Source organism: Accipiter gentilis, chromosome 2, assembly GCF_929443795.1.
Source record: "Accipiter gentilis chromosome 2, bAccGen1.1, whole genome shotgun sequence".
NCBI classification, from domain to species: domain Eukaryota; kingdom Metazoa; phylum Chordata; class Aves; order Accipitriformes; family Accipitridae; genus Astur; species Astur gentilis.
In genome coordinates this window covers 31,341,342-31,366,332 of record NC_064881.1, presented here as the reverse complement: position 1 = coordinate 31,366,332, position 24,991 = coordinate 31,341,342, and the positions used below count along the sequence as shown (strand labels likewise).

Below are 24,991 nucleotides of genomic sequence, written 5' to 3'. Positions count from 1 at the left end.
CTTGTTGTAACCAAAACACATATTGAACTCAACTTTGTATTGGAGATACAGTAAAATAATTTATACTACAACAGTGCACTGTTTCTAATTACTGCATACTACCTACCTTTGAAGTTCTCTTTTACAAGCAATGGAATGGAACACCTATTGTGGATAATTATACGAGGACTAGGATCTTCTGTAAGTGTTAGGTACGTCACGCCAAGATGCTCTTGATAAGTCAGTGCTATAGCTCTAAAACAGAAGCAGATATATTTCATTATGGATGTTTTGGATGAAATCTATGTCTTATTACTCTGGACAATTAAAAACATTCAAAAGTAGCATCTGTAAGATTCTTTATGATCAAGTTCCAATTCCACAGATACTTATATACATTTAGGCAAGTACATATCTCCACTGAGAATTATATTTAAACAGAAGAACACGTGGAAATAGCACAAAACCCAACATTAGAGAAGAAATCACTTCATAGAGACTACTCATGAGTTAAATGGAGCACGTGTGTTTGCAAGATGAGAGCCCTATCCAGCAGAGATTTATATTAAATTAAAAACATGAGATTGTAGGCCTGAAATTTCAACATAAATCCTTGAAAATTTCCAGAGGAATTTGCATGCATACTTCTCTGATATACGTGAAAGATATTTTTAACAAATACATAAATCTGTAACTGACTGCTCCCCTGTTATGATCCACAATGCTATCACCCTCTCTCATATGTTAATGTTATGGATGATCATTACATAAAATTCCAAAGTGAAAATAAATTAATTTAGTTCTACACATTAGCTACATAAAATATCTTCACAAATAAACACAAATTCCTTTTTTTTGTTGTGCAAATTTATTGGCTATTTCTGGGAAACTTCGCCTCATGGTGATTTCAACAACCCAAACAGTCTGAAACTTTGATTAGGAACATGAGATCCTCTATGCCTGTCTCAGAATTATAAGGAATCCCTTCCTTGTTCTTCCCATTAAAAAATTTTTTTCATCTGGAGTCTGTGTGAGAATCTTTAAGTGTCCACAGTGACATCTCTTAGACTCCACAGAGGAACTGTATGAGGGTTTGAACGATATCAAGCACTTCAGGCAAGACAAAGATCATATGGCTGGTAATATATACTGATGTAGCTTCTCTGATTTCAGTGGATTGTTTCTTGTTTACCAGTATAAGCATGAATAGATTCAGATATCAGGTCTGAGAACTGAAGTTGGGCATCTGACAAGTCATTGGACTGTTATTTTTAACCAGCTGGATACATTTATTTGTAAGTGGAATGCACATTTGGATATTTCAAGCTTTAAAATTTGGAAATCTTTCCTTGTTGTAGTCTCAAAATAGTTTCATCACTTTTTTGGCTTTTCCTGTTTATCCTCATTATTCTTACTAAAATATACTTTTACTTTTTATAAACAAAACATAATTTTTCGTATTTTATTATTTCACCCTGTTCTTGAACTCTTAAATTGTTAGCACAAATTAAAAAAGACCATAATCTTGAATATAAACTTTTCATGCTCTTACTTTGTATGCATGTAAAAAAATAGCAGCCCATACATTATAAAAATTGTACAAGTTGTACACGGTTATAACATTAAACAATTTATAATAAAAGCATCAAAACCATCAAAAGATAACATTTTTTAAATTAAAGTTAAGACTTGCCTTTACATATGGGGGGCATCTGTTACTCTGCCTTTTGCATTAATCTCTTACTGTTTGTTACTAGCTGAGGCTTGATAGCAACAAGCAAAATTCATTATGTATGACTGTTCAGCGTACAGTACCTGGTACAAAATCCACTTTCACGACAAACCCCTGTGGGCACTGCCACGCTCTGTCTAGGAAACTCCTGTTTAATGACAGCTGGTAGGCTCCACAGCTCACAACTCCCAGCGCAGCCGCACGGACTGAAACTCAGCAGCATGCGTTTTTCAGTAAGAGGTGCCCCTGACGTTAAGGGACTGGTGTCCGACATCAGGTCCCAGCAGGGCACAGTGCTCAGCATCTTGCTGGGTGGTGCCCCAGCTGGACTGACGCTGAACACTGTACTGTCTGGTGAGTGGAAGTTCTGGAAAGAAAAAAGATGGTGGTAGCACGACATGCTGGCTCCTAACAGGCAGTTTATTCATGTTGATCTTGCACAGAACAGTCTCAAGTAGCCAATGACCACAACTAACTAAAGGTCGCACTGAGTCCATTGCATTAAAAGCTCTTTGGCCAAATTCTGTCTTCAGGCATAGTTATGCAGTTAACTGAGCACAGTTGTCTACCGTCCACTCTCAGTGGCACAACATAACTCTACCAAAAGCGAGTTACATCACTGTCACATAACTGTGAGAAGAAAATCCATTTATAGATATAAAACTAAGAATGGATTTTAGCCTCAGCATTATTCCAATTCCCCAACCCATAAGACTGCCACAAAATGCACAATGCACAAATGTAGATACCGATGTGAAGAAAACTAATGCAGAAGGAAAACAATACAGATATAGAAAACTTAAAAAATTTGTTTATCTGCCAACTCCTCTAGCAAGTTTGACCCTGAGAATTCTTTCCACATATTTGACTATAAATGTAATCTTCAATAAATATGTATAAATGGTTGATTAAAATATATTGACCATGCATACATTTTGGTTCCTGTAAGCTAGTCCTTAAATATACTGTGTGATTATTAGAAAACTGATATTCACAATTTGATGCAGTTCGCTGAAATACATAAACCTTGGGCACGTCTCTAGTTCTGCAGCTTTGTTCAGATAACTGGAATCTTCCCAAAAGGATAACAAAAAATTTTCAGCCTGCCAGGCCAATATACCTCTTTTAAAAGCAAACTCAGTAAAAATTCTGAGAACAATTTCAACAGCTACTACAAATTACACTGCTTATTTTACAGAAATGGCCATTAGTGCCTGAACAGATGGAGAACAGGCAGAACTAATTCTGCAATGTGCAGGAATCTCCTGCTTTGCACAGATTTCTGATCACAGTTAATTACTAGAGTTTAATTTACCCAAGATTCTGTATTTTAAATTAAATTATATAAAATACTTTGTCATTATGACGTCTAAATATTTCTGTTCAAGCTCTGCTTTATGCAGTTGAGACCATACAAATCTAAACACCCATGTACCACAGATGACAAATAAAAACAACAGTATCCACAGTGTTTTACCTCTTCTCCTGAGTGGGGTTTGGATACAGAGAGCTGTGGCCTATAATAGATTTGATATGATGTATCATTGATTATTGTTGTCTTATCTTCTATCTGTAGAATTTGTATACCTTGCCGAACCATCGAAGAAATGCAGAATTGACACAGCTGTAAGACAATAAAAAACGATTATGAGGTCACAGAGAAAACCACAGAAGGTACTGAAATATAGGGACAGAACTGCCATTTTCTTTTTAACTGTGGAGATCCTGTCTATATTCATGCACTTTATAACTGGAGGCACTTCACATACTTTTGAAGTTACATCTGTCAATGTTTTCCAAACAAGATTGAGAATTCATTAATTCTTTTTCCAGGAGATACTGCATTACCTTGATGAGTTGGGAAGAATGTTTTTGGTTGTCTAATTCTTTAAATTATACTTCATATATTGTTTATACCCTCATGTTTTACATGTATTAACATAATTAGGGAGGAGCTTTCACACTGCATAGCAACTGATTGTTTTCATGTCCTGTATGACTTTGTTTTTAAATGATAAAGTTATAAATCATGATAATTTTCTTCTAACCTTTTGATGACCTGGGAAAGCACCAAGTTTTATTTCAGCTTCAACAAAACCTTCTTCATCCAATGTTACCACTTCCCCATTATCAGCATCCTTCCATTTCGGGGAGGTCACATTATGAACCAGTTTAATTGCCACGGATTTGTGCACAGTGTTAGTGTTTGCCCAGTATATTCCAACCTGAAAAGCTTCCTGCAAGTGAAAAATGACTGATTATCACTTGTTGACAATTCGATACACTTCTACTAGAGTTAAACGTAGCTTCCAGTATGAAGTCTACCTCATTTCCTCCTTTTCTCCCTCTGATTTTTTTTTAATGTGGTACAAGGATAGATAAAACCACAATATGGATATGGGATCCTCACAGTGGAATCAAGACCATAGTCTACACTGAGACGTGTTAACAGGCAGACTTTTTGTTTAACAGACATACGTGGAGGGGGGGGGAAGATGGCAAAATAAACAGGAAGTATCAGATTGTCCAGTTGGAATTGACAAGCTGCTGTGTCAAATTATTTTAATTTCTTTAAAAAATAAAGAATATTGGGATTGTAATAAAAAAGTATGTGCATGGCCAAGCTAAGGTATGTGAGAAGATCCATTACACAAAACTCTGAATTCAGGCATCCTAAAGAATCTTCCTTGTTTGTAATTCACCCTATCTCATTATCAAAGCTTTCTTAGTAGCATACGAGGTATGAAACAACTTGACCTAAAACACTCTCAAACCAAACATTCCTTCCAGGCTGTCAGTTTTGCTGCTGTGGACAACACACTTCCCAAGTGTCAGGTCAAGCACAGCTGGGGCCAAAGTCTATATTTGGCCTTCATATGAATTTGCTTGGGCTGCTGCTTTATGCCCGCGTTGTGGATTCATTGGCTGAATCGGGAGGAAGGAGAGAAAGCTGCTGAATCAGACAGCATGCAGGTCTTCTTCCTACAGTGTCATACCAACAATTTTTAACTATGCATCTTTAAGACATGCTGTGCTTCAAACATTGCTATCAAGTATGTCGTGCTACCCACTGCTCAGTCAGTGTGGCAAATTTCTATTGCTATTTCTACTCCTCATCATATGACTAAAAGACACAGTGATGAGAAAGTGGGAAACATCTGGATTAATAATCATTCTTCAGAATCGGACTGTTTAACAGAACTGTGCCTGTTAATGTGAATGGCAAAGTTACCTCAAAGTTGGGAGGTATAATTACTTTCCCAGTAGGTACTTGAAGAACAATCTTCTCTCCTTCAAACAGCCAGAGGTCCCACTTGGACTGATTGATAAGCAAAGCCCAGGGGAGGAGTTCTATCAGCAGAGTTTTAACACACGGTTTCCACACTGACAGCTTTACCCGCATTGGGCTATCCCATTGGGAGAGTTGTTCATTGCTGTTCAGAAACAAATAAACAAAAAGATAAAGTCAAAGAAATAATGAATTCAAGATTACAAATGGTAAGCCATCATTTTCAGAAATTTGCAAGGGTTTTCTGGTTTTGAAATAAAAAAAAAAAAAATCTCCTTACCTTACCTTATCATTTCGGAACATACTGAGATGCTGTCTGACAGATCTAGCTACATGTAGGCTATAAAGACATATTTTTAACCGCATAAGCTCAACCTAAATTTGGTCAATTAAAGAAACACCTTAACAGAATAACCACTATCCTTCAGAACTAAACCTGTGACTTTTGTAGTCATAAAATCACATTTCCTTTTTTTTTTCAGCAACTCCTCCTACAGCAACTCCCTGTTTCTGTACTGAAACAGCTACTGAATAAACAACAGCCTCTAGAGTTGCAGTAAAGAAGGTGCATTCACAAAAAAATAGTTCCATTTTTTAATCCTTGCTGGTGCAATCTTCTCAGTATAATCAAGGGCAGCCCCTAGGCTGACCTCAATTTTTTCCCACCTGCAACAGATTCTGAAGGTTACATACAGGAATCATTTAATTACTGAAAACATATTCAATGTTGATAACATATAGTCTTCTTGAACGTGGTTTCAGTTTATTTGAAAAGGCAATGCAACAACCATGAAGAAAGTTTAGCAAAGAATTACCTGTCTGAATCCTTCCTATTATATGGCCATGCAGGCTGGGGAGGATTAGTGGTGCCATAGAACTCGGACAGTATTTGGTTGACATTGTCACCTGCATGGGATTTAGTTGCTATCTGTTTAATTAGCGTGGTTGAGATAGGGACTGCACACTCTGATGGATCATCTTCCTCCCTGTCATTGAAAACAGATTCAGTCACTTACAAAACAAGATCAAGCATTAGTAGCGCTAACATTTTCTTTAATGAAGCTTTCCAAGTGTACTCTGCTGTACGAACACTCTTAAGGTAATCATGGATGAATCAAGTTACGATGTCTAACAAGTTCCTGAGCATTAACTGATATGCATGAATTTGTTATGACACTGTAATGACCTTTGTGTCTGAGACCCTAGAAACTCTTCAGTATTCTCAAAAAATATTTCAAGATCATTTAGGAATTTATTTTTCAAAACACAAAAACATAGATTGCTTAAGCAAACAAATGCCAATGTGCTTAGGATAGTTATACCAAATTTAATATTTCCTATCATATCATTTCAGGCCACATATGCTTGTTCTGCTGTATCACCTCTGCATATGCCATACTTTTGGAAAAATACACCAGAAGTTAAAGTGTAAGTTATTCCTTCTTTTCTACACAAATGAACCATTTTCAAGGAAAGCAAGTATTTTACCTGGCTTGAAATGTCAGGTGGTGTGTAAGATCAGGTTCTATATTTTGCAGTGCTTTCTCCTGTCCTTTCCCTGGAATCACTTGTGTTTCATTCAATCCCAGACTTCTTTTCTCTAAATGTATGATAATTGGGTCTGGAAGATGGCTCCTTACAATGAAAAGAGGGCTGAAAACAATCTACAAAAAGAAAAGAACATACCAACTTAAGGTAAATTTTACTCCAGTATTACAACTGTTGAAACAAGCTATTAATAAAGTGGGTCATTCAGTCCTTAATTTATTATATAACATGTTAAGGCATAAATATTTAGATTTCAGAGACATTACATGTACTTACTAATCGTTGCTGCACATGAGAGTTGGGCTCCAAAGTCAAAATTGTGCACCACACATATGTAATCGAACTCTTTGAAGATGGTACCTGTATGCAGAGAGATCAACAGGATTAGACTAAAATTATTCTAGGATGATAATGTTCAACATTTCATCGTATCAAATAGAACACCAAATGCAAAGTCCCAAGTTCTGTCAGACATTTTTTTAATGCTATAGTCCATATACCTATTTGTAGTCATACCTGAATGACAGTGCTGTGTTCTGTATGTTTAGAACTCAAACACACGTCTCGGGACCAGTCTTCATCTCCTGTAGCTTTCACACTCAGCTCGGTGAGCTCATTGTTTTCTAGTACATAGGAAGGCAACTTCTGCTTGGCTGCAAGGCAGTTGATGTGTTCTTTAACAATGGCCTGTCCATCCTGACTAACATAATGCTGAACCACTTTCAGTTCAATACCTTCGGAGAGGTAACTACAGACTGTCTGTCTTCCACAGATTAGAATCTAAAACACACAAAAATATGCAGCTCATATATAAACAATTGTGAAAAAGAAAGGTCAAAATTGAATTATAGAGTGAAAACCTGTACAAGAATAACCTCCCTATTTTAGGTTTTCCCAAGCACTGCTGAAGGCAGTGAATGGTAAAACATTATTTTTATTGGCCAAATGTATGTGCAATTTCATAGAAACCAAGGCATTAAAACACTTGAAATATTGCTAAGGCAGTATCCGGGCTTGAAAGAAACATGTAACATATCCACTTTCATTCCCACTGAACTCAGCAGTACTGCCCATGGCTGACATAGCTCTGGTTTGAATTTTAAGAGTACTGTGATGGTCTCTGAATGCTGAGCCCTTTCTGAGCAGACACAGTGATGTACTTCAGAAGAAAGGTTTCTACTGACACCTCACACTCTCAACACAATCCAGCGATCCAGACCTTTCAGTATGCTTGCTGTCTTAAAGCTTGTAATTCAATTAAATGGCTGTACCATATTTCTGTATTTAAGTGCACCCACCTAGAAAATGACCAAATTCAACTCAGAGTTGTTGCTGTTCAACTGCAGTGGCTGGCAGCCATATTTATAATTATGCTGTGTATAATCATAATCCATACATGAATTATTTACCACAGAACATATATCTGACTTTTTCTAAGCTATACTAAGGAACAGCATTCCACGTGTATCCCTGCCACAACCATCTTCATTTGCTTTTCATTAATGAGGGTCCACACCATAGCTACAACCTACCAAGCAAAATCTCAGCAGGGCTTTCAGTGACACCAGGCACTGTTCTTGTCTGATCAGCTGTATTTCTGTTGCGCAACATAACATGTTATGTCCACCACATGCTCTGGCTTCTGCCAACACAGGCAAAATGACTGCAGTGTTATTATTACAGATCTCTTTGCAAAGATAGTATGTGAAAAGTTACTGCTCAGCAGCCCATTTTCAAATGCTAATTTTGTCAGTACTTCTTTCTCTTTTAACAATACAAGACCTGAATTACAACCCGGAATAAGATATGAACACTTTCTTAAAAAAAAAAATAAAAAAATTCTGCTTCTCAAGAGCTTAAAACATGCACAAGATTGTGTAACTTAGCACTGTCAGAACTTACAAAACACGCAAGGGGATGTTTACCAGAACATGTTAAATATGTAGTGGTAACTGAGCTTTTAAATGCTAAGATCCATACCAAAGTGAAGGAAAGAGTTGTAAAAACTCATGAAAATGCTCCCAGAAGACTGTTATACTTGGTTTTTTGCAGATCCCAGTAAGAGAGAATAAATAATAAGGTAACTAATTTGTGAATAGGTAACAGTTTAAATTACTTGTTATTTTTTCCAAACTGGATCAAATACTTACTTGCTTTTGCACTCCACTGAGCTGCTGAACCTTGATAATAAGTGATGCTGTCCGGCCCTTGTACTGAATGGTACGAATAAAGGTCCCTGTATTGTCCACACTGAATGGTTCGGACCACCGCCAGTTTCCCCAGCCTTCAATGCAGATGTGTAACAGCTGGAAAGAAAGCAATTACTACTTCAATATATAACTGGGGAGAAAAAAGCCTTGCAGTAGGATAGGATTTCCCATGACAGAGAAATATTCCTGGTTTTAAAACTCAGCAATGCTAAGCACACCAGTTGTCTGAATGATCCACTCATTCTGTGATTCTGTGATTTCAGATAGAAACAGAATAATCAACAATACCGTAAGATGGCTCTGCATCATGTATTTCTATAAATTACCTGCTTTAACAGTGTATTTAGGATGGTAAAAATCCAGCACACAACTGTTCAGAAAAAAAGGTTATGTAGACTATAAAACAGGAAATAAGAGATTTTCTTTACTGCCCTTGAAATTGTTCTAGAAATCCACCCTCTTTATTACCAGCAAGGTGATATGGAACGCAGGTCCAGGCCAGATTTTTGGCCTTCTGAATAAGACAGAAAATTACAAATACCCTTCCCTTCAAAATAAAGAAGGATGCAAATCTATTTGCATGTATACTTGTATAGCTCACATATATATGTCTTAAATGTAGAACTTAACATATTGCTGAGAGATGGGAAACATTTCATTTCTTACACAAATGTGGTGGCAAGTTCAAGCTTGACTGCATGAGAAGAAATTTAACTGCATAATTATACTCCCTGTGTGATTTATTCCGGAAAAGGAGTGGCTTTTTTCCAGTTTAACTTAAATCACTTCCAGAGCAATATAGTCTTTCATCATTTGAAGAGCCTTTCATCCATTTACCCACCATACGCACTTACCTCTATCCCATGGAGATTCTTTAAGCCAGAGTAGTGAAAATTGGTACTGTTCCATGTAGGTCAATGAAGTTACATAAATTTACGCCAGCTGAAGATCTGGCTATTTAGCTCTGTATAGACCTTTTGTGGCTGAGCAAACTTAAGAATGTGAGTTATATATAAGGGATCAAAGCAATAAGCATTCTGGGTAAAATTTATTCTTTGCAGAGGGCCAGCACAGAGCCTAAGCATCACTTAAGTCCTTTAAAACAGTCATATAAAGGCCTTGTGGGAATTCTCTCTCGAGGGTTGAATTTCACTCTGATTTTGGACATCTGTCATTAATTAATTGAAGTAATTGAGAACAGGATCAGGCCCAAAGTTTGATTATTTACGCTAGCAAAAATTGAAACTTGTAAATAGTCTCTTCTCCCTTGATTTGTTTCCAAAAAGAGATAGCACTGGCCATAGATCTGGCCAGTTGCACTTAGTGAATGGCTGGATGTTGGGTTTTTTTACATTGTTTTAAGAAACAACCGCAGCAACAACTTTCAAAGATATTACAACTCAGTAGCCTGTTTGCAATTTGTGGTATCCTCAGCACAAGTTACACACAGAACAATAACATCCATTCAGTGGGTGGCTTTTGAATTTGCAAGAGTGATGACTGTTGCATTCAGATTCAAATTAGTTTTACGCTGGAAGCTCAAAGGCTAATATGTGCCAGTGCGCACATGGGCATGCATCTGGATGTGCACATGCGTGGGCACAGCTTTAGATTCAAGAATACATTGAGGGAAGCCGTGCACTAGGACACTCAAACTCATAAACAAACATGTCGCTTTGATTCTTAAGTATTAGTTACAGAAAAGGAAAAACAAAATAAAACAAAAAAATCCAACTGCAGTGGCTGGCATCAGTTCAGTTTCTTACAGAGGCAGCTGGGAATAAATCTCATCACATATGAAAACTAAGAGAAACAAGAAAACTGTTTACTTTGGAGAGACTGGTAGCTGGAAATGACAGCCAAATAATGAGAAAAGGTACTAAGTGGTCAGTCTCAGCTAGAAGGCACACAAAATATGGCGTGCTCCAAAGATAGATGTCATATAAATGCTATAATTGATGATTAGTAATTGTATGTAGCTCCAACATTAGGATGTCTCCCACCCTGTATAAACAGCTTTGCTCACGAGTTGAACATTCCCAAGGAACATGCTGTCAGCTTTCCCTGAGCAGTCATTAGCTCCCAAATGCTGCCTTACTAATTTTCTTTGTAGCACAATGATTAGTCTGCATTTAACTTCAAGGCTCAGAAAGAAAAATAAAAAAGAGCTATTATCATATATTGGCAATTTTTTATTTTATAAACATACTATTTGTATACTGGTAAATGCTACATACAAAGGGAATAGCCTTCGTCAGATATTTTAAAGATATCTAATATATTTGTGTTAATGACACAACAATATAAGAATTGGGTACTGCATAAGTTTACTTCTGAGCCAAGAAACTGCATTCCATGAAAATGCAAAGGTATCTCTGGGCGAATCAGTTATTTAAATGTGAGATTTCTGGAAAACGTGGCTAGAAGTAATTAGCAAATGACATTAAGTGATACAGAGATATATGGCAGGAAACAAAAAGTTGAAGTAATTTTAGAAAATTAAGTAATCAGGTGTTAACATTATTTTAGCAGAAGACATCATAGTAGATGGTGGTAGACAAGGCAGACCTCTAATGTTATAAAACTGACTTAATACTACAGATTCACAGTAATTGCCATGTAAGTCCCTTTAATTTATCAAGCTTTAAGTAAATTCTAAGTATTTATTAGACACTCTGCTTAAAAAAAGTTCAACAAGTATAGCTAAGTATCATACCTATATCAGGAGAAAAGAGAAGTCATTGCAAAAAGGTACAAAAAGTATTCAATGGACTTCAAAAGCATTCTAACAAATATTACCCAGTGATGAATGGCAATTTATAGCTAAGAGAGAATTTAAAATAAACTATCTACTCTATATGTGAAGATAGACACTCATTTGTGAAACCATTTGATTTCTGCATTTTCTGTTAGGGAAACATATCAACAGATAACACAGACTGTTTTGTCTAGACTTTTCTGGGGTTTGGATTTGTAATTCTGAGCCATTATGGACTTCTGTTTTGAGAGGGAAAAAACCTTCCTTCAGGGAGGCAGACTAAGATGAAGCTGCTCCTATTGGAGCAAATGGCTAGAAAAGCTGTATTCTTTATCACGTCTCTTCACAGAATGTTTCTATGCACTCCTCAAAATTTACTTAGGTTTTCAGCTAGATGTGTGAGTGAAGGATACGATCTGAGTAAATAAAGCTAAGTGTCATATGACAAGGCATGAAGACTAAAATGGGGGATTAGAAATGAGACTAAGAATGGAGCCTGTCCAGAAAAGGCAGCATTTTCCAGCTGTAGAAGTAATTTAAAGCTCGTGCCCTCAAAATGCTTAGTGATACAAATTTGATTTCTACTTTGCTTGTAGATGCACCGAAGTTAATTTAGTTTCACTGTAGTTAGATTATATCTGTCTTCTACATGAAACTAGAAAATGCTTTTTGGGAAGAATAAGGGCTATTGCTCTCAATTCTGAGAGACTGGGAGGAATCAAGTGAGGACCTGGTTGATGGTATGGAAGCAGTTGGTTATTTTAAAAGATACAAGATAGTAAAATAAAAGCTGTGATGATGCAGCAGCACAGAAGAAATGGGGACCTGGAGATCGGAGCTGAATTCTAAGACTTGAAGCTAAAGCAAATTTTAATTAAAAAATTGAAGAAGGATGATCAGTGTTTTTCGGTTGTGTTTTCAAGATACAAGGTAGCTCTTGACCAGGATTAGGACTTAGAACAATAAAACCAATTAATACTTGGGAAAACAGTAAATGAAATGTTCATTCTGCACATTGTCAGCTGCAGCCGTGACCAAAGCAGTTTGAATTTCAGATTTGGCTTCATTTTCTCATGGGATCTGGGAGATCTGACCAGTTCTATGCCACCAGCCCTTGTAAGACAGAAGGCCAGTATGGAGCTTGGGAGAAAGCAATTTCCACCACCCCCATGCTGGCTAGTAGGAAAAAAGGTCACACTCAGCAGATAAACTCTGACCCTTGTGGGTCCTGGAGATGTTGCAAGACTCAACACAACCTGCAAAGCAGGTCTGAACCTTGCAGGGACAAACTAGCTCTACACACTGTGGAAAAGAAGAGTTTTTTGGTTAAGGAACAGTAACCAAATTATGAGGGTTCATGTGATTCATGGATAATTTCAATCCTTATCTGCCCCAGATATTATCTAGAAAGTCAATTACATATAATATAGTATAACCATTGATTTCAAATGCAGGACCCCAGAGGAAAGCAATATATTTCTCACTACTCGAACAGTGTAAAATAACATAGAATTTTTTTTTCCCCTGATGTTGTTCTGTAAATGACCTGGGGAGGATTATGTAAAGTACAAAAGGTTGTGCAGCGAATCTGTAACATCTCTAAACAATAAAACAGGAAAATATCCCAATAATAACTGATATATAAGTCACAGCTTCTAAGTTTGAACTCAGAGAGTACTGTATATCATCTTACACTTTATATAACCCAATACCTGAAAGAATGGCAACTTGGAAATAGATAACAATGAGTTACGATCCTGCTGGAAATGCAACATAGATTGAAATTTGGCTTCAGTCTTTTTTTTTTTTTTTTGTAGGAGAACAAGGAGGAGGTTCTTAAAGCTATTTCCAAATCTACAACTGCCTTTGAAAATTATGTTTATAAAATTCTAGCATAAGTTGTTCTTTGCAGGCACACTATTCAAAATAAGAGAAGGAAAACTTTAAATGGGTTCCAGTGAAGGTATTACTAATATACAAACCACTACTAATATCTATTCAAGAATTTATAAGTGTATGTTCAGGAGAACAGAAAAGCAAATGATAGATATTGTTTCCCTTGAATTCTATATACGTAGCACTAAAGTGGCACAGAGCTGTTTCAGGCATATTTACCTACTTGGATAAGAAATGAATCTGTTTTGTTATAAGCAGTGACTTGGCCACATTCTCATTGACGTCATTGCCCAAATCAACATAGGAACTGATTTTTACCCACTACACCTGCTGCTTCAAGTTAAGGATGGTGACAAGTGAAAATGGGCTGTTATCATAACCCTGGGAGAAGACTCTGGAGAAAGGTTTGGAAGCTGCTTCTTTAAATGCAAACTTCCCCCATGCAACATTATGTTTTGCATAGAAAGTAAAATAATGAATTTAGATCCATTATTCTTTGCTTCTTCAGAGGACTCTGCTGAAGTTTGACTGTGGGGAAAATAACTAGTAATAACCAGCATGTTATAGAAGATTTTTGCTGTTTATTCACAAGCAAACATTCTCTGCAGAATACATTCAGGGGACTCTCACATGAATAGCTGTTTTTTACATTTGCTGTGATCCCTAGTGGGACCCTCTGACTGCCTACTGTCTTGCAAGACAGAATTCCTTAACTCTGAGTAAATTGCTAGGAAGATCTGATCTCTTCTAACTTCAGAGTTTCACCCTATGTATCATATGCGCCAGTTCTTCTAAAAACCACAGCTGTCTTGGAGACAAACATGACTTTTGACATAACTGGGGCCCATCCCACAAAGCAACTTGAAGATCAAGATAAGGAGTGCAGGCAGGATCCAATAATAACGTAGGAGCCAATGTTGTCTGTAGAGCACGGGAGTGATGTAGCTTCTCTTCCCTTTTAATGATATCTAACAGACCTCTAACTTTCATTAAAAATCTGCAGAAGGAACTCATGAGGTCTGGCAACTTTTGCTAGAATTGCTTAAAGCCTCAAATATCATCAGTTTTGGACCTACCCCAACTCTGAAAGGGACTATATAGTTGGGGGTGTCTTATCCCTAAGGAAGGTCAAAACCTCATGAAATCTGAGGAAAACATGGGGGATGGAGCGGAGTAGAAGAGCTAGCATCAGGCCTCAGACTTATTACTGAAATATTAGCCAAACTAGCGAGACTTGCAGGAATCAGAGTGAAAGTTAAAAGGGAAAGGTTAGATTCCCTGAAATGTAGAAGATCCGGGCTGGGAAAAAAAGAAGGAAGGAAGGAGCTTTAAGTTAAGCCAAACAGTTGGAGGGACACCATCAATAGCTGATAAATCCAAATCCTTAGTGTGCTATAGCATGTTTTTGTAACATACAACTTTTGTAACATGAAAAAGTTGAATAATTTTTAATTATAGCCTATAATAGCTTCATTAATATTAAAATTAATTCCAAATATAAATAAAACATTATATAACTATCTGCTACTATGAAAATAACTTCTTTCAGGTATATATACTTAATGTGTTAAGTAATTCAAATGGGCAATTACTGCATCTCTCACTATGCTTAATTAGCAAAAGAAAAATGGAGAATTTTATTGATGTGAATGTAAAAGAAATACAATCCTTTTAAAACTATTTATTTTCATTTAACTGAACTGCCTTGCCGTACTTAAAAACATTTTGCAGAGGTTAAATAAAGTATTTCATGGCAACCGCTGCTTCTTAGTGCCTGTGTAACAAGAAACATGAGCCAGCCAAAATTGTGCAAGTTGGTTTTCTTTCCCAGTAAGAGAATGTGGTATCTAAGACCTTGTCCTAACTAATTTTATCCCCAAGAGTAAGTCAAGTAAGTCAAGTATGAACTAATGCCTGGAGGGAAGTCCCTGACTCCAGAAGTATGGATTATTTCACATTTATCTTACAATCTGCTCTCAGAGTTCTTAAAATTCACTAACTTGGCAAGTCGGGAATTATCATGAGAAATGAAATAATTTCATAACTATGAAGTCATCTAGCATTCCATGAATATGACACTTGGAGGGTTTGTCCATGCTTGGGCATTATTCTGACCTTTGGATAATAAGCTGTTAGATAGTTTTGCATGGAAACAATTAGAAAAGTGCCATAGCATAATAGGGACAACCTGATGTCTTAATTTGAGTTGTCGTTTTCATTTCAAGGATTTGTATTAATCACTGAAAAAATTTACATGACAACATTTGTAATAACATTTAAACAAACTTATTTTATATGATCTAAAATGACAAAAGATTGTGCTGTTTAGACGAACTGCTGTTCTGAAGCATGCTAAACTTAAGTGATTTGTATTTAGCATTAACCAAACGAACAAAGCTTATAGATGGATGCCAAGATTCTCTGACCTTTGTAAAGAAAATTTGCTTCTATCTCAACAGTGTGTGGAAAGCCTGTGCTCCCATATATTTTCAGTGAAATTGCCTCAGTGCTATTTTTTAGTTTCTAAATTTCCCAGCAAGAGGTGGCTGTTGAAAAATGTTAAAAGAGCAGAAATATTCTTGAAATTATTCCAAGGGCTGGGCCAAGGGAGGTATAGCCCCCCTACTAGAAGAGCCTGCTGGCCAGCAATGTGGTTGAGTCAGGAGGCGTGAGCTGTTAGCTTCGCCATCTCCTGGGACATGGGAATCCAACATGACACTCCTGACTGTATCGGCCCAATTCTTCAGTGAATCTGAATCCGATCAGAGCAAAACAGAATGGGGAAACCCTTGACATCACCAACTCTCAGCTGAAGAATGAATATCTGAAAAATTAATCTGAAGTTCCTACTGTCACCTCACCTACTCCCTAACGTATGATTTGGTTTTCTGTTGGACTTTTCCGCCTTTCATCCTGCACTTTATTTTTCATTTAATAAGAAACTTACACAGCAGCCTTGAAAATGGAATGTTTTGCACTGTTCAAATCTGTGACTGAAAGGACAAGCTAAAGATCAATATTTTAATACTGAAGTTCTCCAAGTGTTGGATGGCTAATGCCGTATGTGGTGCTGGTGGTCTTCAGCAGCTCAGCTGCAACTGACAGAAACTATCCGTAACGAGCTGCAATTTTAACTTTTCTACCTTCCACTTTGCTTGAGACAATCCTCATTTTCAAAACTTTTTCCAGTTTGCACCACTATCGGAAGTACACCATTATTAGAAACACACCATAATCAGAACTACATCATTATTACAACTATGTAGAATGATGGTCAAAATGAGGACTCTCCCAACTGAATAATTTTATATACATAACCAGAAAACGGATAAGAAGAATTAAGAGGAAAGCCTTACTTAGTTTTGGTTTTATTTATAATTGCTTTAAACGTTTCCTTCTTTTTCCATGTGTTTATGAAAAGGTTTAAATGATTTTTTGGGTGGTTGCTACAAAAGCAAGTGATAATCAGTTATGAAATATAGGTCACATTTAGCTAGCTTTCTATAAGCCTGGTTCTTCCTTCTCTCTCGCACAACCAGAGGGAGTTATGTCAAGCATAACCCAAGGGTGAGTACTGTCAGCGGATGAGTGGGGATCCTGTCACGCAATCTGACACTTACCCACTTGCACAGAGTACAGTCACCCATTTTCATTGCTCACCTGTGGGCTGGGGCATCACAGGCGTTTTGTGTGTATGAGAAAACATGACAAGGGACGTACAGTACTCCAGTGTCTCCAAAGGTCCCCCTCTGTGCACTATTACAGCAGCACACACTGTTTATAACAACTCCTCTGTCACTGGGGTGAGACCGTCCTTTATTAGCCTGCCTTCCTCTTAACTTACACCTTGACTTCTGCAAATGTTTACTCTGGCTGAATTTGCTCTGCACAGATTACCACATTCATGTAAAATTCAGTAGTTTTGCATATCTACCAACTCACATATGAACGAAAAACACAGTAAATTTGCCATCTCTGCTTCCCAGTGAAACTTGAAACTTGTCAGCAGTGAAAGCGGGCACAGCTCCTGTTTAGAATTACCATCCAAATTTCACCTTCTTTCTTACATGCTAAGGCTGGTATTTTCCAGGGCTCTAGAGGAGTTTGGAACCCCCACCCACTACACTTCTCCTAGGATCCGTAAAAATTTTAGTAACTCTTCAGCACAGGACTGCTGCTCAGCAAGCGGGGTGGCACAGGTGTCTAGTCTCCCTCTCAGCAGGAGCTGGGCATATATTGAAAAGAGAGAAGAAATGGCTTTGCTGCCTCATAAACTCTTTTTATTTTAGATTTAAATTCTTGCCCTGTCTTGAATCAAGATGAGAAGTCCGTTTTTCACCACCACTCAAGAAAACCAACAACACGGTTTCATTGAAATATTTCCTGTTGGTAATTTTTAAATATTTTATTTCAGTTTCAGTGTTTATCCTTAAAAAAAACACCCAAGAAACAGAAACGGCATTATTTAAACTATGTAAGTGGGATGTTTCTGACAATTTCAAATCTTTTCTAATGCATGCACATGCTGAGTTGAGAGATTTGTCCAGTTTGACCCTGTTCTGCAAACAATTTCAGTGAACAGATGCTTCTGGTAAAAACAATTCATTAAAAAAATTCCCCAATCCTCTAATGTACATCACAGAAAACAGGCACTGATCACTTAGTTATAAAAACCTGGCAAGCGACCTTCTTTTGCTTTTTTTCAGAAGCTTCAGTTTCCACAACCGCTCAGTTTTACAAAAAGCGGTCACGTACATCCAGTTCTACCCTCGAGTAACTTCTAAACACTTCTGGCTTTCCTCACTCTTTGTTTACCTTTCCTCTCTGATGTAGCCCCAGCGTGTGACTCCTGAAGGAACTGGAGCATCAGAGATAGTTGAGAGCACAGAGAAAACCGAAGAATCAATGCATAAAGCCACCAGTCAGCTTTAGCAATTGCTGCATTCGAAGGGCTGTTTCTGACATACCTGCGGGGACTTGTGAGAGCGCCAGCTGTACTGGTGACTGTGGAGACTAGCCAGCAATATATTTTCATCAGTATCCACCTGGCCAAACCGCAGTGTCTCTTGTGTGTCATTACAGATCACAAAATGGCTGAAGACCAACTCCTCTGCCTCAGGGCATTGGTTCTGAAAGGAAAGGGATATGAAAGCCAGTAAGCATCAGATTAACTGCAAGGCATTTGGCAGCTGTCTGCCCAGGGGTGACCGTTACAACACAGAAGTGCTTCAAGATCTCTTGCCATTAGCTTTGGTCTCATAGTACTCTAGTCAACTGCAAAAAGTAGTGTTTGGGTTGACAAAATACATCCTAAGACTTAACATATTTTACTTTATGTTCCTGTAATGCAAATATTAAAGATTTAAAACTACAATAAAAACTAGATTTCCTAACTTATGTAAAAGACTTCAACAAAATTAAACTCAGTGGGAAATGACAGGTCACATAGGGCAGATGGGGCACTACAGGCTGAGCAGAGAGGCATGAAGAGGTTTCTCCATGCTTGACAACTGATCTCTCAGGCCAACAGGCTGCACTTCCTCTTCCCCAGCTGCTGCTTCTACTTTGAAATGTTGCTGTGGGTCAGCAGCAGCAGATTCTCTCTCTCCTGATACCACAACACTTTAAAAAATAACTAGAGAAAAAGCAAGAGACACGGGGAGAGTATTTTCACAGCTCCACGAGGCTAGTTTGAAAATGCATCATGCATTTGACAGTCTAATAGGAAAAATCAAGAACTATCATGGGTTTTAAAAGTATTTTAGATCCTACAATACTTTTTCTCCTGCCTGCAGCATCCTTCCACCCCTCTCTTTCTGCTTTTCATCTGGCTGCTTGTCACTCTGTTGGCACAATGAGACTATATGATAGTCATAAAAATTACCAGAGCTACAGGTCTTCCGCCCCTGAAGGCACGAACTATAATCCTCTATGCAGGAGAGGTCAGAGTGTGACTGACAATTTGATTTGGAGATCATCTCTCATTTATTTCTGTCCCAGTCACTACTGGGCTGGCACCTTCCACTTACAAGCAGCTATCTAGCAGCCATAACAATTACTCCAAGAAAGCACCATTTGGATAATCTTCATGCAATTTAATGGGTATAATACACTGAATTCATCTTCTCGTGCTTTTTGTTACCTCTTTTTGACCCATCTTTCCTAGCACACACTTTTGACAATGCTTTATTGTTGGTTGGTTCCCTTCTCTCCACAATATAGCCCAGCTGCTCTTTTCTCATCCTTTCTTCCCAGGAAATTTTTTCTAACTTATGGGACCTCCATGATGTTTGAGAGCTGATTCTGTTTCCCCTCCTTGCTCTCTCAGTGGACCTTTTAAAGGGACATAATGAAGCTAGCACGTCCTCTGTCTCTGATCATATGGGTCTCCAGTTCTTTGATAACAATGTGCCTGGAAGCCTGCGGAAATTCAGAGATCAAACAAGAGAGAGAGAAAAAAATATTTCCCCATAGATCCCTATGGACCCTTAGTTATCCATGAAAAACAGTTTGGTACACTGCTTGTAGCACATTGCTGGGTGATACACGTGGAACAGATTTTCTGAAAAGCGAAGTGTGCAAGGTATGTCCAATTTAGCATCCTCGAATGCATGTTCACTACTGTTATTGACTTCAGAAGAACCTAAGGTGCATGCCTACAGGCAGGTTGTGATTCCCTTTGTGACTGAACATCAGAATGGCTGGCTGAGAGCATTTGTGCAAAAAATTATTCACCCTAGGAGTATTTAAGGATGAGATTATTTAGATTAAAGCTTCTCTCCAAATCTCATTAATTCTTCTGCATAAGAACAGATATCTTCTGTGAAACAAGAGTAATGCAAAATCTCTCTTTTTCAAAGCAGTAAAACTCAATTCAGAGCAATGTGTCTGTATCACATTCAGTAGCAGATCTGGGTATGCTAAGGGCTGACATTTACAGTGCCACTTCAGAGTGCAGAGTTTATTTTGGCATTTTCTAGTGGTGGATCTATGACTTTTTACTGTCAAGCTGCCATACCCACATACCCGTAAGTCTACCACAAATATATATACATTTTCCTGTTACAGCTTTGCAAAATGTTCTTTTTAAAAGGGAGGATTTACTATCCACAGAGCTCAGCACGTTGTACAGTCAAACCTAGATATTATCCCAGGGGAATTTAAGAAATTTTTTTTTTACTCCAATACATTGTCTTGCTGATTACACAGAGACCAGAAGAGCAACACCAGGAGATGATGAACTTCCTTCTTTTTACCTAACTAACTTAGTTTCAAGTAAGTTAACACAAACTGTACATTCTTGCATTTTCTGGAGGGAAAAGAGAATCTAGCAAGTTTTTGGCATGCATAGAACTCCTACATTGTACTGGGGGAATGTTATCCCATCAGGGATTATTAACAGACATTTTGGTGCTGATGAATGACTGCCATTAATCATTAGTCTTAAATGCTAGATTTGCTACTAGAATCCACTGCTTTTAACAGCAATGCTTCTCAAAGTTAAGCAAAAGAGGCATTTTAAGCTCAATTTTATAACAGTTCCAAAGTTGCTCCATGCTGCCAGGCTTAAGAGAGAGCTCCTGATGCCTCAACTCTTGATAATAACAGCTGACTAAAGGATCATCAAGGAAGCTTGGGGATGCTTTAACTCAGTATGGCAACTACGCTATTTGTGTGGCAATGATGCTGAAGGGCTCAGTGACGACTCCAGGAGCTGCAAACACCTAAGTGTGGATTAGGAAAAAAAATTCCCTCTCTGAATTAAAACAGCAAATCAAAAGAATCAGCAAAAGATCAACAGCCTGAACCAGATACAGATTAGGGTCAGTTCCTGGGGGACAATTTCCTGCCACTCTTTAGGTCATTTTTTAGCTATTCTTTTCTCTGAGAGGCCTGGAAAGTGTCTCTCCTTTATTGGGCTTTCAAATACTTTGTGAATTCTATTCAGAGAGGGGAAAACCACCCCACATAATACTAGTCACCAGGCTTTCCCTGTCTCACGACTTTCTGCTCACATCTCAGCTCACAGCTATTTCAAAGCATTTCTGGATCTCGGGAAAAAACCTATAAAAGCCTAGGCCTCTTTATATGCACAAAGTTATTTTCTGTGTACTTCACAAGCTGCCGAAGACCTGTGGAAGCCTTCTCTTCCCTGCCCCCCCCGTAATGTTTTTTGGACAGAAAGTCTTTTGCAATTTCTTATCTCCCTCAAAGTTCCTCTAAGAGAAACGAACATTTTCCTTCTGATTGTTTAAACATCATTCTCATGGCAGTATCCTGACATTATCAGCTAGGAAGTTAAATTGAAGCTACGTGCAAACTTTCCATACCCTTTTCATTTGTTCTTTGTGCTTATGGTAGAAAGATGAGGAAACTACTGTGATCACAAGTGTCATTTTGACTGATCCCAGGTCATTAAGAAAACTTATGCAACTGCCAACAGAAATGTTAAGCACCACGCGGACCTTGAGGAAAAGAAGCTCTAATGTTTTAAAACAGGTTTAAAACAAGAGCTTTTATAACTTCCGAGGGGTTTAGGAAAATATTTGCAGAGTGAGACACAAAGGAATAGTTTTTTCCCCAGGAATACTCAGTACTATACCTGGGGAGCTGTTTCTCAGCTGTTGCTGTGTGTCTAGATATCGCAAAGCACTAATGCTATAAAACAATTTGTGAAGGCTTAAATGCCCAAATAAAGAGGAAAAAACCAAGCACCCCCCATGTATATTCACAGGAGACATGCATCTTCTATCTCACTTGATACTCGGTATGCTATTATTAAATAATAAAACTAAATTAATAACAATCTTGAAGTTCTCTGCCCAGTTATTTGATTATTAAAAGCATTACTTTAGCTTTGCATTTAGATGTGCATCAGCCTGTTACTGCTTGTATTTAAACAGGGATTTCAGATTAGACAGTGAAATATGTCAAAAGGGGAAACTGTTTTTAAAAAGTGCTAATCCTCTCAGATTTTCAGCATGTGACTCAGAAGTATAAAGCAAGTTGTATGCTTGGTGTTTTTTAGGCTTAATCTACTTTCAAAATGTTCATCATTACTTGAACAAAAAAAAAAACAACCACCAAATCAGTCCATATCTAGGAAACAAAGACACTGACAGAGGCTTCTGTTAATCCTGAACTCTTGACCTAAAGGTGCAGGGCCAAATTGTTTCATGCTTCATCTGCCTGTCCACTGACTACAACATCATTTGTTTCAGATATTAATCCAGTAAAAAGTATGTGGAGAATTCAAATAACCTTTCCTACTTATTAAATTCATGCTTCTAGTTGGCAGCATTTACATTCTCTTTTGCGTGAACAGCAAACATCAAACAATGCTTATCATTGGGAAATTCAGTCCCTCCCTGTGCAGTGTGTGCCACCCCCCCCAATCTGGAGGTAAAGTCACATACAAAACATCTTGGTAACAATTAATTTAATAAGCTGTTTTGAACCCACTTGTGTGTTAACCGTTCCCTAATTTCAAAGCGATGCAAGTTTTTTAATCTTGAATACTCAGGGCTAGATATCCACCACATCAGAACATGGTGGCAAGTACCCTTGACATGAGAGGAAACGAGAAAATTACAGCAACAATTACAGAAGTATATCCTCCTGTGGCTCATGTTAACATTGCCAAATCCATGTATAAATCAGTACCAACTATTCATAGAATGTACCTGTCAGCAATATACTATGCGACATATGGCTCTACTTAATCAAATATACAATTCAATTTTTTCAACTCAGAATATTCCTTCAAGGCACAGAGTAGTCAGTCAGTCATTCACACTGTGATGTGGTTTAAAACATTTAAATATTTATGCACCATATTTTATTTATATGTATAGCTATGTCTGAGAGAGCTTTTTTTTTTTTCCATCCTAAGAGGAAACTGACCTTTCTGAAGGCCATTTTGCAGTAGTTGCCACACATGTCTTAGATGAGGGACTAGTACTAAGTCAGAAATATTTTGGGTTTAAACAGCCTACCAAAGACTCTCTTATACTTTCTATGTTTGTTTTTTATTAAAAGCATTGTTCAAAATATGACAAAAAACAGAAATTGGAGCTACAAAGATTTTTGTTCACATTGATATTTGAGCCAGCTGTAAAGATTTAAATCACACTAGATCTTGTTTTATGAATGTCCTTTTGCAACAAGAAAACCATGGAATGCCCTTAAAAAAGATTTTTTTGATATAAAACAGATGTTTTATCCTTTTTTGGGGGCTTTGTTATTGTAGTGCCATGATAGGTAATTAATTCCCAGGCTCCACATAGGTCTTCAGGCAGATGAAGAGAATGATTTGATTTCAAGGCTATAGTGAGTAAGGGAATTACAGGCCTTCGAGGGGTCATTGCAGAAGCAAGGTTCCTTACGCTGGGGCTGACTTCAGCCATTAATGCTGCTTGCATAGAATGTAATGTGAAACTAGTGTTGAACTTCAATAAGGATAGAAGTAGTAGCTGGAAACAATATGCTCTACCGCTCAGCCTGAGCTGTACTTACCTATCATGCGTCACTCACCTTTTCATAAATTAACAGAATATTAAGCATTTCAAGACCAAGATTCTGATTATTCTGATATATATCCATGTAGTTTCACTGAAACTCAAACAGTTCTGGCTACGTTTACCTTTACATATAGCATTCATTGTCTCCTAATTTTCATTGCTATCATGGAATTAATGTTTATTAGTAAAAAACACTTCTAGTGTAAATTAAAGCTTTTACATCTTGGAATATTTTTAATGAATGCAGTTGGTATTCTAATTTGCTATTAAATTAATCACAATAGCTACACTTTTTCTCACTGTTGTATTCACATACCTGCTGCCAAGCTTGAATTGCTGTGTTTAGAGAATGAAGTGCATATTGGCCAAAGTTGATGAAAACTGGGTCCACCATAATTGTGCAGTCCAATAGCCTTCCTACTGTGCTGCTGGAAATAGCAATCTGCCCCCAGATTTTGAAAGGTTTCACAACATTCTGCATAGTCACATTTCGGCACTCCAAAAGTTTACAGTTGGCTTGAGTTGAAAACTGGATCTCCTGGAACATCGACTCATCACTCCACTGACGAAGATATACATGAGGCTTATCAAAGGAAATTATCATGTATTCTAGTTCAGATGGCATGTTCTTATCAGACAAAAATGGCTGAAGAAACTTTGGTGGTGCTGAAAAGTGAAAGAACAAACAAGATTAGAACATCACCATTGCCACATTCTATATGTTTTTGTGAATTGTGTTTTAACTGCTTGTACACGTGATGAAAACAAGTAAAATTCATAAAAGAGTCGACATTTCTGAAATCTGAAATTAATCTTGTTCACACTGTTTATTAGATGTAAAATAGAACTGTAATTAATAGCAGCTGCAAACAAAAAGTATCTGCAAACCTAAATCTTTTCATGGCAAATAGACCAGCCAGCCAAACTTAATCTACATACTGCACAACACTTCAGCTTGCCACCTATTTGGAGCAGAGACCATATTTCTGTGAGAATTTTTGCTATAGTAGATGTATATGTTATTCCACACATAGCACATTATGAATATAATAAAAATTA

At 37.5% G+C, this 24,991-nt stretch overlaps 1 protein-coding gene across 8 annotated transcripts in view; it reads right to left on the bottom strand.

Moving 5' to 3' along the window:
• The window catches only part of VPS13B (vacuolar protein sorting 13 homolog B), a 485,377-nt gene that overhangs the window by 29,351 nt on the left and 431,035 nt on the right, over positions 1-24,991 (bottom strand). For all 8 annotated transcript variants that reach the window (XM_049818749.1, XM_049818740.1, XM_049818775.1 and 5 more), the window contains 12 exons: positions 24,249-24,598; positions 18,380-18,541; positions 8,699-8,854; positions 7,065-7,328; positions 6,825-6,908; positions 6,489-6,664; positions 5,816-5,986; positions 4,944-5,145; positions 3,760-3,948; positions 3,189-3,335; positions 1,795-2,078; positions 107-234 (listed from right to left, as the gene is read on the bottom strand). In XM_049818749.1, the coding sequence (XP_049674706.1) occupies positions 107-234; positions 1,795-2,078; positions 3,189-3,335; positions 3,760-3,948; positions 4,944-5,145; positions 5,816-5,986; positions 6,489-6,664; positions 6,825-6,908; positions 7,065-7,328; positions 8,699-8,854; positions 18,380-18,541; positions 24,249-24,598 (2,313 nt within the window). The remainder of the gene's footprint in view (positions 1-106; positions 235-1,794; positions 2,079-3,188; positions 3,336-3,759; positions 3,949-4,943; positions 5,146-5,815; positions 5,987-6,488; positions 6,665-6,824; positions 6,909-7,064; positions 7,329-8,698; positions 8,855-18,379; positions 18,542-24,248; positions 24,599-24,991) is intronic.